Below are 16,675 nucleotides of genomic sequence, written 5' to 3'. Positions count from 1 at the left end.
ATTTATTAACAGGTGGTTTATTTCTATACAAATGATTAGTTTATATTAATTGTTGTTTTTTAATATAAGTTTATTTATCAACAAGCCATTAAAAATAAACTTATATTAGTTTTTATGACATAAACTAGTTATAATTTTTTATTTATTTAAGATTTTTTTACAGTAAATATTTATTAACAGGTTGTACCAGGAGGTGAATGGAATGAAATGAAGAAACTATTTGCAAAAAAAGAAGATGCTTTTATAGTTGATTATTTGTTAGAAGATGAAATATTATCAATATATAATGAATACCAGGTTTTTATACAGTTTTAATTAATTATAAATAAATAAGTTAAGTTAATTATTTGCGAAAAAAGAAGACGCTTTTATAGTTGATTATTTATAAGAAGATGAAATATTATCAATATATAACGAATATCAGGTTTTATATAAAGTAATTCATAAAAAGTACATAAAATAATTTTGAGTATATACGAAAACATATTACATTATTACTGATAATATTTTTGTTTTAAATTGTTGGAATATTACAAGGATCCGTTTAAAAGTGTTATGTAGAAATAAAGAAAACATTGTGACTAATGTTTCCTTTAATGAAAATAAAAATAACTTTCTCAAATACCTTTACTGTCAATAAAAATTGAAGTTTTTAATAATCTACAAAACATAAACAACAAACTGACAATTTTTCAAATATCTTAGAGGTCAATGAGAATTGAGTATTTTTTATCAATAATATTACAAAATATAAACAAGAATCTGACAAATTTCATAATAATCCACTTATTGGATTAACCTTTGACGTTTTGTTACAGAATGTTATAAATTTTGACGTATTTCATTTGTTATGCCATAAGGTACAGTGATTTAACATGGCAAGATTGAAATTTGGTGGCAAAATCTGACATGTATCATACTTTACATGATTGACAATTTATCGGATTGAATCATATCTACTTAAGATTAGAAAAATTACTGACTTTAGAATCAATTTCTATGAATTCTCTGATCCAAAACAGTTTCTTAGAAAGAAATTTACTTTTTAAATTTTATCAAATTTTTTGATACATAGTTTTTAGTTTTCAAACTTTAATGTTTGAAATAGATAAAGCACCATAAGCTCTAATTTTTTTTATTTATTTTATAAAAGCACCATAAGCTTAAAGTATTAAAACAAACATTAAGATTTCTGAGGTTAAATTTTGTAAGATTGAATCATGTCTACTTGAAATTAGAAAATAAAATTATTTAGAATCCATGTCAGGAATTCTTATAGTTTGAAAGTTTTTTTGGAAAGGAACTTATTTCTTACATTTTTTTTTTTGATACAGTTTAGTTTTTCGAAATTTTGTTGTTTGAAATAAATACAAGTTTTAATAAAATTTAAAACACTATTAGCAAAAAGTATTAAGATAAACAATAATATTTTTGAGGTTTCACACGAGAATTTTAATATATTAAATTGTGATGTTTAGTTTATAAAAGTTTTTTGTTTAAAATATATACAAGTTTTAATAAAATTTAAAACACCATTAGCTTAAAGTATTAAGGCAAACATTAAGATTTTTAAGGCAAGAAAGAGAAGTTTGATTTATTGCATTGTAATCTTTTGAGTCACCGGTTAATTATGATTTTTAAGCAGGCATTTACGTCCGTATTTTGAATTATTTACAACAAATTTCATCTAAGATGATTCTATCATTATAATGTTTCAGTTTAAGTTGATCAATTTAAACTTTTTTGTTTATTTTGGCAATTGCAGATTAATTTGAAAGTTGCAAAGTTACTTGAATTTATTTAATTTTTTGGTTTTGTCGTTCAATCGTTTTTAGTTGTTAAGTTATTCGTTATTATTGAAACTAGAATAGATACTATAGTGGTTATTCTTGTTTAACTATGTTAATATATATTTTTGGTAATTTGTTTCTAGTTACTTCGTATATAATTTAAGCCTTTATTTGTGAGTTTGAAGTTTTTTATTTGGTTTGTTTTTACAAATTTACATACAAAACTGAAACTTGGTATACATCCTAAGTTTATTTTAATGCATTTTTTGAAAATACAAATAGGAGATAACTTTAAAGATGAATGTATAATGCTATTAATGTATGCTACTAACACTAAAATTCAATGAACTAAAACATGTCTTGAAGATAAAGTTGTAGTTAAAGACTATGATTTCGAATTTATAATTTAAACTTTTATGTATATACATGTAATTCAAAAATCGTTTCATTTATAGGTAGATGCAGTAACTTGATATGGTAATTACACATAGTATATACGCACAGTGATTTATGAAACTAGTTTCTCCCTAGTAAATGTCTTGAACTTTAAACATAATTTGCAACAACTCGCATGAATTAAAGTCTTTGTAGTTTTAATCCGTTTCCTAAACGCATTGCAAATTTACTTTTTTTTTAAATTATATGTTTTATTTCAGTTTGTACTTATCTTTTTTTTGTACACTCATTTTGTAGGTTAAAATTTTTTAAATATCTAACAATCTATGTTGTTGATACATTTCTCGGGAACCAATTATTTCATAACTGTTTTAAGTTATACAAAAGTATAAACATTTTCTAATAAACCTTAAAGAGTGAACTAAACGAAAAAGCAGAATTAAACTTTTAAGTGTAATATACCCCTAAATGCTAATTAAAAGCGCTTGACATAGACATTGATAATAAAATTTTTAATTAATTAATATTAATTTTCAGAGTGAAATAAAAAGAAAAAGCGAGGTTGGGATTCGCGGAACTTTTGATGGAAAAAAGTGAGCTGTTCACGCAAAATCTTCCCAAACAAGAAATTATAAAGCTGCTAGAAGCTGATGAGAGGTAGTTGAAATATTTTGTAGTAGTACTTATTTGGATAAAATGAACAATAAATAACTTAAAATGATTGGTTTTATAGTTGTTAATGATGTATTTTATTAAAGTTTTACCTGATTTTTAAATTTATGTAAAATAGCCACATAAATCAATGAACCATACTAGTTTAAAATTTGGTATAAATTACAAGGATATGTTTAATATAAATATTTATAAAAACTTTTAAAAATAATTCATGAAATAAAGTATATAACAACTTTATAAAATAAATCAACCCGACCACACTTTTCAATCTCTGTTTTATATTTTGTATGGATAACAATAAAAATGTCTATGAAATTTGTAAAAATAATTAATATTTCTCACCAAATGAAGAGACATGGCCCTGTTAAGAGTTGAAAGAAACCAATTGATTATAACTAAACTTATAATACTCTTATTAAACTAACTTTGTTATTAGTTTTTCAACTTAGTACAAATCACAAGGAGCGTGTTTGTTAATAAAATGTACGAAAGAAATTAATAATAAGACGTTAAAAATATTAAAATACTCCAAGTAGATCAGAACTACGTAAAATTAAAATAAACAAAATTTACAATTAACAGTGTCAGTTTTGTGTATACAACATCAAAAAAATTGAAAAAAGTATAAATAGTTTTAAAATAAAAAAATGTGTTTGTATAACTTAATATTTCTCACCAGATGCAGAGACATGGCGCTGTTATCAGTTGAAAGAAACCAATTGATTGACAAGCACTCAAATTCGATAAACATACCACAAAAAGACGAATGGGGTTTGAGCGGGCTACAGTTGGTCGTCGCTAAACAGGTAAGTGGGTAGTATTTTAATCAGGGTTTCCAAACATTTTTTCATAAAGCCCTCTTTGAAGTAATTAAAAAAGCTACGGCCCCTTCTCTCAAAAAAAGCTAATGTTAAATACGCCTAATTTTTTTGGCTGTTCATTTTCAACACCAGAATAACTAGTGTAAGTTTAAATTTACGGCTTCATGGCCCCCCTGTGGCCTCTTTGCAGTTTATAGCCCTCAAATTTTTCAATAGCTCCCAAGCGGGGCCATATCGCCAATATTAGGAAACCCTGATCTATATTAGTGTCTATAATATTATTAAGTTTCAGATCTCTTTTAAAATTTATTTGTGTTGCAAAGTTTTTTATTTAGTTTTTGATGTACACATTGTTTATTCTATTACTCTTGTTTGCAGAAAATAAACTTTTAGTTATTTTCAATTGTTTATAGCTTGACAACTTATACATCTTTTATATTAAGGTTATATTAACAATATTTTAATTTTTGGAAAAGTAATCTGTAAATAATTTATATATTCATTTACAGGACAAGAAACGCAAGCAGTCGAGTTCATCCATTTCAATTTCCAACTCTTTGAACTCTTTATCGAGTTCGTGTGAACTCAGCAAGATGTTGACCTCCCAGATGGACTTGAGCCCGTGGAAGATCAAGAAAGATTCCAACCAGTTCAATCTGGTTTTATTGGGGAGTAGCGATTCCATTGAACAAGTTGAAACTGTTATAAAGGTTATTTATTGATAAATATATGAGTGTTCCAAATAATTTGTATAAAAATAATAAAACGTTGTTTATTGTATAAGTTCAATTTAGTTTTGTTGGGTAGCTCATATTCCATTGAACAAGTTGATCAAGCTATTAAGGTCATTTTAATTTACAATTTTTATTAAATAAATACAGTTTTGTATTCTTGGTAGCATTGACAGTATTGAGAAAGTTGTCGGAGTTATTAAGGTAGTTTATATACAATGATATGTTGTAGAAATATATTAAAACATTGTAAAATGTTGAGAGAAAAGTTTTTTTTTAAAGATTTAAACTTGTAAATAAATTTTGAAGAATCAAAAAAAATCTCAATTGGCATACCTGTTTGTTAAGTTGTTCAAGCTTTTAGAAATTTAAAAAACTCGAACATCCTCCATGATTATTGAAATAATATTTATTACAGTCCTCGCAAGTGAACAACTTGTACGAACTGAACGAAAGCAAATACACGATACAAACGAGGAACATATACGGAAACGTTTGCCTGCCAAACAACTCAATGCAGACCGCTTCGTTTCTACCCAACGCTTGTATTGCGCTGTACCACGATGCTAGGAGTCTCAAGTTAGTTATGCATTTAAATACCATATTGTACTTAGTGTTAATAACAATATTAATAAAGCTTTATGTGTTTTTTTTTACTATTGGTTATTATATATCAATGTTTCTACCTAATGCTTGTAATGCGCTATATCATGACGGTAGGAGTCTCAAGTTAGTTATGTATACAATAAATACATACATTTTATTTTATTAAATATGAGCTATTTCTTATTGGTACATTTTTCAACCCATATGAATTGTATCATAACGTGTTTCAAGTGTAAAATAAGTTTTATATATAAAATAAGTTAAAAAAGTAGTTTTAAACTATATAACAAGTTAATATTAATTGTTGCTTTCTTGTATAATGGTGAGTAAGTAGTGTGTTTAAAACGATAAAAATGAAATGTAGATAACTATGCACAAGTTTTTAATATTTAGTTAATTTTTTATCATTGTTTTTATCAATGTCTGTACTGTATTATACAGAAGTTTAGTTTTGTATAACTTTTTGAGTTATTGACTTTGTCTAATACTTACTACAACTTTAAGTTTCTGTTTATGAAACTTGCAATTTAGTTATATTAATAATAATTTGTATGTATGACCAGACCTAAAAGTTTATAACTTTGTATGACTATAATAATTTTTTTTGTACAGTTACTGTGATGTAAACATTTATCAAAAAAGTTTAAATAATTCAAAATTAGAAAACAAGATTTAAATCATCAAATTTTTTTAAAAATCAGCATATTTTATTTAAAATTTGTACTTATTTCATTAAAGACTTCCCCGTTAGATCCAAAAAATAATCATATAATTGCATTAAAATTACAATTCCTTTAATTAAAAGCAAATTACAATTGTATTGATCAGTTCTACAAAATTGAACTCGCTTGAAAGAATTTTATTGGCAAATGCATTTGAACAATCCAATTCATTATTTCGTCTGTGTCACATAATCAATACTTTTCAGATTATAAATTTGACTGATTCTATTATGTATGACAGTAAATCTTCAACTCGTGAATAAATTATTAATTTAAAATCTTGATTGATTTTTAGTTTTTCATACGAAATCGTCTTAAAAGCTTTTTGATTTATTTTATTTGATTTTTATATCTAAATGCTGATGAAATTTTATAAAGTATTTTTTATAAAAAAAAATCTTGAACGTTAATTTTTGAATAAAAAAAATTATAATTAAAAACATTTTCAAAAGCTTTTAACCTATAAATTTTTCATTGAGATAACGATATACGTAATACACTAAAAATTAATAATATACTATTAATACCATTTGTCAAGTATGAGCGTGTAAAATGAATTTCATGAAAATTAGTATGTACCTCATATAAACTTTAAACTTTCTTAATAAAAAAATGCTGTTGAAAAATATTATTGTGCGTAATTTATATAACATAAAAACTTTTTATACAAAATTACTAACAAGTTCTACGGTTGCCAATTACCTTAATATTTTTGAGGTAATTAGAATAATTAATTCAATTAAATTTGATACACTCTGTCAAGTTTATCTATTTATACATATTTCAATTAAAATTGACAGCTTTTATTTTGTTCTTCGGTGATGTAACATCACTTATAATTTGTATTTCATCGGTTACATAATCTGTGATTTCTCTTGAAAAAAATCAGGCTTAATTTAAATGTTTTATATGTGAAAGAAATATGTTTTATGTAAATGCAAGCTATAATAATACATTATTTATTAGAAAAGTATAAATGTCATATAAAAACATTATACATATTTATACGGAAAAATTATAAGTGCTATAATAAATATCATTAACAGTATTATAAAAATAAATTTTAACATTAACAATCAAGTATTTTATTAACAATAGTAACTATCAACAGTTATATAGTATTATAAAAATATATTCTAATAGCATTTTAATTTAAAATTAATAATTATCAACAGTTACATAGTATCATCACTTGAGAACACTATTATATCGAATTATAATTTATTAATATAGAAATAAAAATACTAAGTAATTAATATTATTATCAACAGTTACATAGTATCGTCACTTGAAAACACGGTTATATCAAAGAATAATTCCCCACCCCAGTTTTACGGGCTGCCAGTCAACGTAGTGCTTGGAAAGTGCAATATGCTGGAGGTCAGATTGTTTGTTTTAAGTATATGTAAAGTATTATGATCATACAACATTTCACTACAAATAACATATTAAAAAGTATATATATATGTTTCGTATTTTATTTTAATATTTATTTTATCTTAACAATAAGTTGGGCATGAGTATTGTTTTTTATATATTTTAGCACACTTGCTATAACTTAATAATTTTAAGTTTATAATGTGGTTATATTGATTGTTATGGTTGTTATTTATTTCAATTAATGTACTACAGTTTCAAAAGATCACTAGTTTTGTTGCATAACTTTGAAATTTTAATTAAAAGCTCCACTCAAGTTTTAACCTAATTAAAAAATACTATAATATTTAAGTTTTTATTTTATAAATTTAAGTATGGTTATTCGAAAGTGTACTTTGAGAGTGTGTTAACATTAAATTTTGTTTAGACAATATTTATATTTATTGATTAAAAGTGATCTATCACATTTGCATAAATTTTTGTTAAATGTTTATAAGTTTAAAATAAAAAATTGCTATTGAATCGAAACTAACTTTGAAACTTTTAAATTTTTGTAAACAAATATTAGTCATGTATAGCAGGGAATGTGTGTATGCTGTGTAAGTGTAAATTAGTCATTGCGTTACTCATAAAATTTTGTAGTGCAATGTTAAGCAACTTAATAAACAACTTCCAATTAAAGTTGGTAATAAGTATTTTAATATGATTTATTTCCAGTTAGTAGTATTTTTTTTAGGTGATTGATAAAATAAAAGTGGTTTAGTAAATAAAAAAACCAAGTATTGAAATTCAATTTTCTTAAAAGACGTTTTAATTAAATAAAAATAAAGATTTAATTCTTTTTTTTTATCCACTTAACTTAATCAATGTACTAAGTTTTAAGGTTCCAATTGAAAGTTTTTATTCAAGCAGTCTTAAATGTAGTTCATCAGTAAATACTTCCTAAAATTCATGTTATTGTGTCAAGAAAATACCAAAAAATATTTATAACAACAGGTTTAGTTAAGTGTTACGCGGTCTAGAATACGATTAGCACTAATCTACGCATTTCACACTGTTAATCTTATAAAATAACCATGTCTGGATTGGTGTTAAGTCATTAAGTACAAAGGATTAAATTTTCACAAGCAGCTTTTTGTCAGTTTTTGTTTAAATAACGTATCCCGAGTGTAAAAAAGCTGTTAATAACAGAAAAATGTCTGGAAATTCGAATTTTGTTTTATAGTCTTTTGAGTAAAAGTATGTTTCATAAAAAATAACACAAAAAATAATAAAAATTGTAAAATAATTACAAAGTTGTATAAATTTTTATTAAAAAAAAACGTTTATGTAAACTCAGATAACCATCTCGGTACAGTTATTGTTTAAACTAATTAATTATTATACTTTAACAAGTATTTTAAATAAAAATTTCCATGAAGCTGAAATAGACTTTATTACTCTGAAATTTACAAGCAAATAAAAATGAGATAAAGCTATATAAAGTTATTTTGTCAATATTTTGATCAGTTTTCACTACATTAAAATAAGTGAGATAACTTTGTTTTTGCAATAAAAAATATTTATAACAAAGTCAATTTGAAGTTTTCACAAAAATATAGTTTTCATAAAAGTAATAAAAAAGTATCGTGTTCTACAAACTTTCTGGAACATATTCAAAAACACATCATAAAATCAAATAATTAGATTTCATGTCAAAACTTAGAGATGGTTGTTTTACCGTTAATAAATTTACTTATAAAGTCTAATAAGCTATAATTTTTTAATTATTTCTATAAATAAAATTGCAATATAAACTTTATTTTGTAACCAAATATTTTTTCACATAAAAAGATATGTTGTTAAGTTTCAAATTAACAAGTTATTGGTAGTAGTCCAAAAACACTCTTAAAAAGTCTGTAGATTAAGATAGTCATTGAATTTAAAATTAAATCAATGTTGTTTTTACATTTATTAAAAGTCACTTTAGTACTACAAAAATATTAAACAGGTTATTCTTATGTTTAGTTAGATTGTATATACATTTACTGCAATGTAATGACATATTGAAATAAATAAATTATAACTATATCAAGTAAAAAATTTTCTTGTTATATTTTTATAAATCTACAGCAAACTTGAAAACTCTTAATTAAAAATATGTTTATATTGTATATATATATATAGGATTAATATAGTTGTTTTTCACAACAGTACTTAATATTTATAGCAATCAAATTCCAACACAAATTTGAGTAATTTTAGTATAAATAATATTTTGAGCCTAATTAATAATAATATATTTGTTACTTCTTTCAACGCCACAACACTCCATGTTACGATACATCAAAGCATACATTATAACAATCATATACGTTTAAGTTCTCCTATTTTTTTTTGTATCTAAGTTTATGATTAAGTGGCCCTTTTCAATTTTAAATTTAAGAAATATGTAAAAAATATTTTTATTGTAAATTATTCTCAACAGCACTCCATATTAAGAGACGAGGGCTGCAAACTGTCGAACCGAATCTCTCCGACTTCGCGCTTCATCGACTGCAACGTGACGTCACAATCTAATAACATCACGTCACAATCGCCTGATGACGTCATAATATTCACGCGGGAAAAGGTGGTGATTTATTTAAAAGTTGAATGGCTGATTCTCTATTTAAATTTTTTCTGTGTACATTTTCTCAAGTAAAGTATTGGAAACGTATTTTAATAAATGATGAATTTTTGTCTATTGATAAAGTTATAAAGATATGTGCATATTTATACTGCTATATTATTGAAAATTATTATAATATTATTATTAATGTTATGTCTATTATAATAATAATATTATCATTAATACATTAATATGCATATGTATTATAAGGTCGTTGAAGCGGTTAACAATTTCCTTCAAAGTTCGGATGGCGAGGCGTCTGGATACGAAAGTGTTCATAAAAATGAGGAAGCCGATCTCAACATCATTATGTGCACACAGAGAGGTTTTTTATTGTTTTATTTCTAACTATTTCCTTAACAAAAATAAAGATAACTTACTTATTTTCCGTACATAAATAGTCATTTATTTTTTCTAAAGGGATTATTTTGTTCATTTTTAAATGGTAGTTTGTTAATTTTAAGGTTTTTTTTAGACAAAATATTAGTATTATTTATCATGAGTCAACAAAAAGGTCGTTTTTTGATATGTTTTGTTTATTTTAGTAATTAATTAAAATAATTAGGTCTCATTATTATAGTTTGTTCACAAAAAGATACTCAATTAAAAAATCATCATTTGCAGAACGGTGAATTAAAAAAAGTTCTTATAACTTATTTACTTATTAAAAAAATATCAGTTTTGTATCAGACTTAAATTTTGTTGTTGTGTAACAAAAGGTTGTTTGTTTTAAAAAGTTTCTATTTTCTAATATTTAGTATACTTATTTTATTAATAAAAATCAGATTTAACATTAACATGTGCGCACAGAAATTTTATAGAAATTTTTTCATTGCTTTTTTCTCTTAAATTTCAAATTAATTACAATTTAAGCATTTTTTAATACTTTTTAATGTATCAGCAGAAATTTGTGTTTTAGTTTTTCATTATGTATTAATTAGATGTCTAGACATCCTGAAATTTAAATATTTACCAAGTCATCTTACATCCAACTTAATATTCATATGTCATAATAAGAAAGCACTCGAGTATACTTTTAATTATATATTGTTTTATACCTTACAAAACATATGGTTCCTTAATTTAACTTTTTTGTTTGTATTACATACAACCATACTGTTATATATGATCAGCGTAAATAAATATTAACTTATTAAAGCTTAATCGAAGCAATTTAGCACCTCAGATAAAATATGTACTAAAACGAGCTTGAGTATGACTAGTATAAACTGATAAATAATAAGAAATAATAATTTCAAGGTAACTAGCAATAAAGTAATGACAAGTTTTGTTTACACAGACGACATTCCAACAACGGAGGTAGCTTTGTCACCACTGATAAACCACCCCACCTACAAGCAAGACAAGAACCTGCTCAACATAGAAACTCACTTGAATATGAAGAGGAGAAGAATTCAGGTGAGTGTATGTTTCTTTGTGAAATAACACTACTATTGTTTTATATTGATCTAACAACATAAATTTTGTCTTGTAACATAATACTGCTTGAGGTTCAAATTTTGATTTAAAACATAACTATTATTTTGTGTGTTTGTTATTGTTTATTTTAATACTATTTTTCGATTGCATACTGTCTTACAAGACCGTAAAGAATTTCAATTGTAATATTATCTACTTGACTTTAAACTTGGTATAGTATTTTTGGAGGAGACAACATGTATATTTTTATGTATAATAATAATACTTGAACTCTAAATGTGTAACCAGGTGGAAATGTCTTCGTACGAGAACGCTCGGTTGCTGATGCAAACAGGGATTTATCACGGGTGTATACTTGCTTACAATACCACCAAGAGATCTAGCTTCGCCATTGCAAAGGTTAGATTATTAATGTTTTAGTTGTCATATTTATTTATTACTGGTTTACAATACAATAAAAAAATCAAGTTTTGTCATTGAAGAGGTGAGATATGTAAGCTGTTATTTTAATTGGAATCGAATGCCAGTTATTAAAAAAGTGTTTATTGTTAGCTTATTTCTAGTATCAATAAAATTGCATTAACCTCATAGACGTAAAAACCTTTTATAACCTTTGACTGTATCTTACAAATCAGTTACTGTACAATTCAAAAAAGCGAATTTTTAATCTGTATCTTAATACATTTTGGCTTTGTTATTTTAAAGAATAAAAAGATGCATTTTGTTGCCACGTAATTATCTAAACAAGCAGTACTCTAAGTTGGTAGAAAATTGAATTGTAATAGTTTAAACTTCACTAAACTCTTGAAATTAAACTGTACGTATCTTGTTAATTGAGTAATAAATGTGTCTTATCTTTTAATAAGCTGATAAGAGGATTTAATCAAATTGTGTTTTCGTTGTTTTCCAATGTCAAATTTAATTATGTTTTGAAAATTCAATTTTTATTAAAGTAATATTTTATGGTTAGAAATATTTTATAGCCTTCCTAGTTAAATATAATTTAAAAAAATCCAGGTTGATGTATACCTTTTTTAATGTCTAACTGTAAAAAAAACATATCTATGTTTAGAGTATTGTATGATATTTTTAACAGTTTCAATTGTTTTAAACCTATAAAACATATTTTTGAATGATTTTGGTGTAATAAAAACAAAACCATTTAGAGTTTACTATTAAAATTTTATTTCACATCCAAATCAATAACATAAACAATTTAAAGTACTTGTATCAATATTTTTTGTTTTATAAGTTACACTGATGCTTGAACAAAAAGTAACAGTATCACGTGTCCTCCATGAGATATTTGTTCCAACATTTTAACACCTTATGGCGTCATAATGTGTGTGAGCGAATTCTTGCTTGTTCCAGTTTGTAACGCGAGTATTTCGTGCTTAAACACCTTTGATCGCTAAGTGCACTATATATATTTTATTGAAGTTTTATTTGTTAAATTTTTTGTAAACACCTTTTGAAATCGAAAGTTTTAATTTAGTGAATTGATCCTTTGATCATTGAGCGATCTATTTCATTATATTATTATCAAAGTTAATATATTTATTTTTGATTTATTACTTTCTCAAAACATTTCGTTGAGTTCAGTTATTTTTAATGATTTTTTGATAGGTATTAACAAAATAAATAAGTTGGTATTTTTATATTGCATTATAAATAATGAAGTTGTTTTTCAAACGCTTGTTTTCTTAAAAATAAGCTCTGTGATTTCAGTTGGAATATAGCAACTATTCTGCACATATTCGTATACTGTTGTATACAACAATTAAGATATGTTACACAATACAATTTTAATATAATTTTTTTGTTCAGACTTTAAAAGTTAACAGTGTTTTTAACGAACTTCACAAGCTCACAAAACTTTAACGTACAAAATACATTTGTAATTTTTCACAAAACAATAATTTTATTCAACAACTTTTTCGACGCACGTAAGCAATTTAAAACAAGTTTTCTGAAAGAGAGACAAAGGAATTTAACAAAGTTTTGCTGGAAAAAACAAAAGGATTTGAAACAGTTTAAAGCACAGAGTGTCTATTGTTACGTGTTTCATGGCGGCAATTTATACATTTCGATTGTAAACTGTATTTCTCAACTTTTTATGACTTTGATGTTGAAATAAATGTTTACAGAACATTTTTATAAACTTTGATGATTTTTTTATGGTTTAAAAAATTACAAGTTGTTTTTGGTTTAGCATGATTTAGAAATTATGAGTAAAGCTTTGGAACTTTGATCTCTTTTAAAATAGCAAAAGTTTTATGAAAATGGAATAAATATTTGTAAAAATGTGGTGTATTTTAATTTTGTTTTTGTTAAAATAAGTTTTTGTTTTCCTTTTGAGTTTTGATAAATTGTTTTAAGTTTTTGTACCTATACTTTGTTATGCTTTCAGAATATTTGTTTCTACATCAAAGAGTTCAAATTTAAAATACAACTTTCAAATAAAAAACAAGAAACAAAACAAAATATTAAGTTACCTAATTATTATTTTGATGATCATCTAAGCTTTTTGAGTTTTATTTTAAAAGGAATTAGTTTCAGTGGTTTTTTTTTCAAATTTATCATTACTTAAAGATGACTTTACATAAAAAAGAAGAAATTATATAAAAAATAATATTGAAAAAGTCTTTCTTTTTTTTCAAAAATCATTATTGTAAAATTCTAACAAAATTGAACTTTATTCCAAAGCAAAGAGCTTAACAAAGAAAAAGTACAATAGAACTGCAAATCATTTTTCTTGTATTAAAGCTATCAAGTTGCTTGTAAATATTTCATTAGTATTTTCCAAAAAAAAAATCATTTCACACAATAGATGTTATATAAAAGAAATTCTTCAGAACGATTAAATTTAATGTGAATTATTTTAAGTTTTTTGAAGATCAAAAGAAAGTATTTAACGTTTGAATTTCTATTTATGATCTTTTTAAGTTTTATTGACAGCTATTAAAAGCTGTATTTTCTTTTATATACCTTTTATAAGTTTAAACCGATAATGGCTATGATTATCTGCCTTAAACTTTTTATTTTTAGGCAAACAAAGTTTTGACGTTTTCAAATAAAAATAACTTAAAAGCCAGTTTTCAGAAAAAGTATATTTATTTTATATTTGTAGAAAACAAATAATTTTATACTAGTGAATAGAAGTTAAGTTTATTTAAGTTTTTACATCTTAGGGTAATTGTGTTAAACTTGTTTGAAGTTATAGCATTATAAATAAACGGAAATATATTTGTGTAAGTTTCAAACATTGAATAAAGCTTGTTATATATATATATATATATATATAAATATATAGATTCTTTTATCTGTGTAAATATATTTATTTACATGTTTTTTGTACTGGGAAAGGTTCAGAAAAAGGTTAAAAATGTATTTTAAAATTTAAATACAAGTACTTTAAACCATAATTAATTAATTTATTTTTAGCTATCACAAGAGCTTATAAGTCTACTTAAAAAAAATTATAAAAAAATTAAGTGTATCTTGATTTTTAGCTTGGTTATTTTGAGAAATAAAAAAATGTACAAATAGTTTATCAGAAAAAAATAAAATACCTGTTCTGCTAAAAAATCGTATGTTATTTATAATGCAGAAGTACCATCAAATTTTTACTTGCAAATTTTAATTTATAGTTGCACACACATAACTTTTAGTCAGCATTTCAGCTTATATGGTAAAACGTCGTATTTTGATTAATTGTTTGTAAATATCTTATTTGTCTCTGAAATATGTCCGATATGTTTTATTTTTTTTAATCTACTTTTATGGTTAATTGAGTCTGCATTTTAAATTTATTTTATCCTATCATAAGTTTTCTAGTGTTAGCAAAAACACTTTTAACTATAGTTTAATTTTTTAAAAAATAATTAAATCTTAACATACTTTTGGAAAATTGTTATGCCATGTTATTTTTTTAACGCTTTAATCGGAGTAGTGTTTTGAATAAATAATAAGTAAAAAGCTAGACATGATGTAATGGTTACCATTATGTTTAATAAAATGAATATTTTTCAACTAATAAATATATTTTATGATAAATAGATCAGATAATTTAATACCAAATTCGAGAAGCTATACTAATTCTAAATGTTTTACTTATATTAGTATACTTGATAATAGTTTAAATAAATTTAACTAATAAGAGTTTTTAGACATAGTTAGTAAAAAAATAACTAATTTTGTCATTCTATTAACTATTTTTAATATAATTTTATCTAAATTTGGACCAAGTACACCAGATATGTTACAATATTATTTTATCCATATCAAAAATGATTTAACTTTATCACAAATCAAACAAGCTATTAATCATACCTTCAAAAAAAAATGAGACGTCTACTGTCACATATAATTAATAAAGAGAAAATGTTTCTACTAATAACATAGGAATTTGATGTGACGTTCTAATCTCTGCATGTTTTGCCACATTTTTGTTCAGTAAAAATAATTTGACTGTGTAAATAATTTACTTTCTTTTTTACTGGTTTTTCTTTGAATATTCCTTAAACTAAGTTAATGTATCAAAATTACTGTTTGTTTTTTAGAATTAAAAATTTTACCTGTTAATTTTTATTCAGTTTTTTGGTACCAAGTTTAACTGAATAATTTTTAGAATTATAAAAATATTATGGTTGTTTAGACGTCTAGCAAAGTAAAATTGATATAAAAAATAAATTCAGTATGAAAAGTTCATGTTTTTGACATAAACTTGACCAAAAGATAATTTTTGCTATTGATGTTGAACTACATATAGAAAAATATATTAATTATTGATAAGGATGACATGTTTATAACTTCTCTTTTAATTTAACAATTTTTATATTTGAAGTTTTCTCTACATAAAGCATATTGAATTATTAATTTATTTTCTATGAATTATTTAGTTTTCCATCCATGTGTTACGTAAAAAGAGTTTTGTGTATTTCAAGTTCAGAAGGAAATTATCTACATGTATAAACTTATATTTATCATAGAACTTACAAGTAGTTGAAGTTAAATTGTTCATATATAATTTTTTTTAAATTCAATTGGAGAATACTAATATTGGAAATTATTTACCTAGAAATAAGCGTTTATCATACAATATAGTACTTATGCTATCATTTTGCTTGATTTTATCTTATTAATTCAACTGACAATAGTTTTTATTAAACTCTTTTGTTATCTATGTTTGACGACCTACTTATTGTTTGTTTTCTCACATTATATCTGTTGAATAGATTTATCGGTATGTTATCAGGTTTGTTAATTAAGTTTACAAAAAGCTACACAATGATAAAGCCGATATAAATAAGATTTAATTTGTAAATTGATCAACTCTACAAAATTTTTGATTTAACTTTAGTTTTATTTATTATCAGGTTTTATATTAAATTTAACAAAGTAAACAACTTAAATGTAGGCTTTTCATTTGAAAAATATAATAAAATATTCACACAAAGTTTTTCTG

General features: G+C 23.9%; 1 protein-coding gene across 1 annotated transcript; it reads left to right on the top strand.

The window, feature by feature from the left end:
- Positions 1-2,737: 2,737 nt before the first annotated feature.
- LOC145848777 (rho GTPase-activating protein 35-like) lies at positions 2,738-11,607 on the top strand (the record flags this gene model as incomplete). Its single annotated transcript, XM_082954036.1, has 9 exons — positions 2,738-2,843; positions 3,541-3,667; positions 4,192-4,392; positions 4,832-4,992; positions 7,013-7,121; positions 9,586-9,729; positions 9,979-10,093; positions 11,069-11,187; positions 11,497-11,607. Coding segments are annotated over 9 exons (1,193 nt in total), but the record flags the coding sequence as incomplete, so codon positions are not given.
- Between the last annotated feature and the right edge of the window lie 5,068 nt (positions 11,608-16,675).

Source organism: Thalia democratica, unplaced genomic scaffold, assembly GCF_965202585.1.
Source record: "Thalia democratica unplaced genomic scaffold, ktThaDemo2.hap1.1 HAP1_SCAFFOLD_1663, whole genome shotgun sequence".
Taxonomy (NCBI): Eukaryota; Metazoa; Chordata; class Thaliacea; order Salpida; family Salpidae; genus Thalia; species Thalia democratica.
Note: the sequence above shows the minus strand (reverse complement) of the source record. Positions and strands in the feature narration are given on the sequence as shown.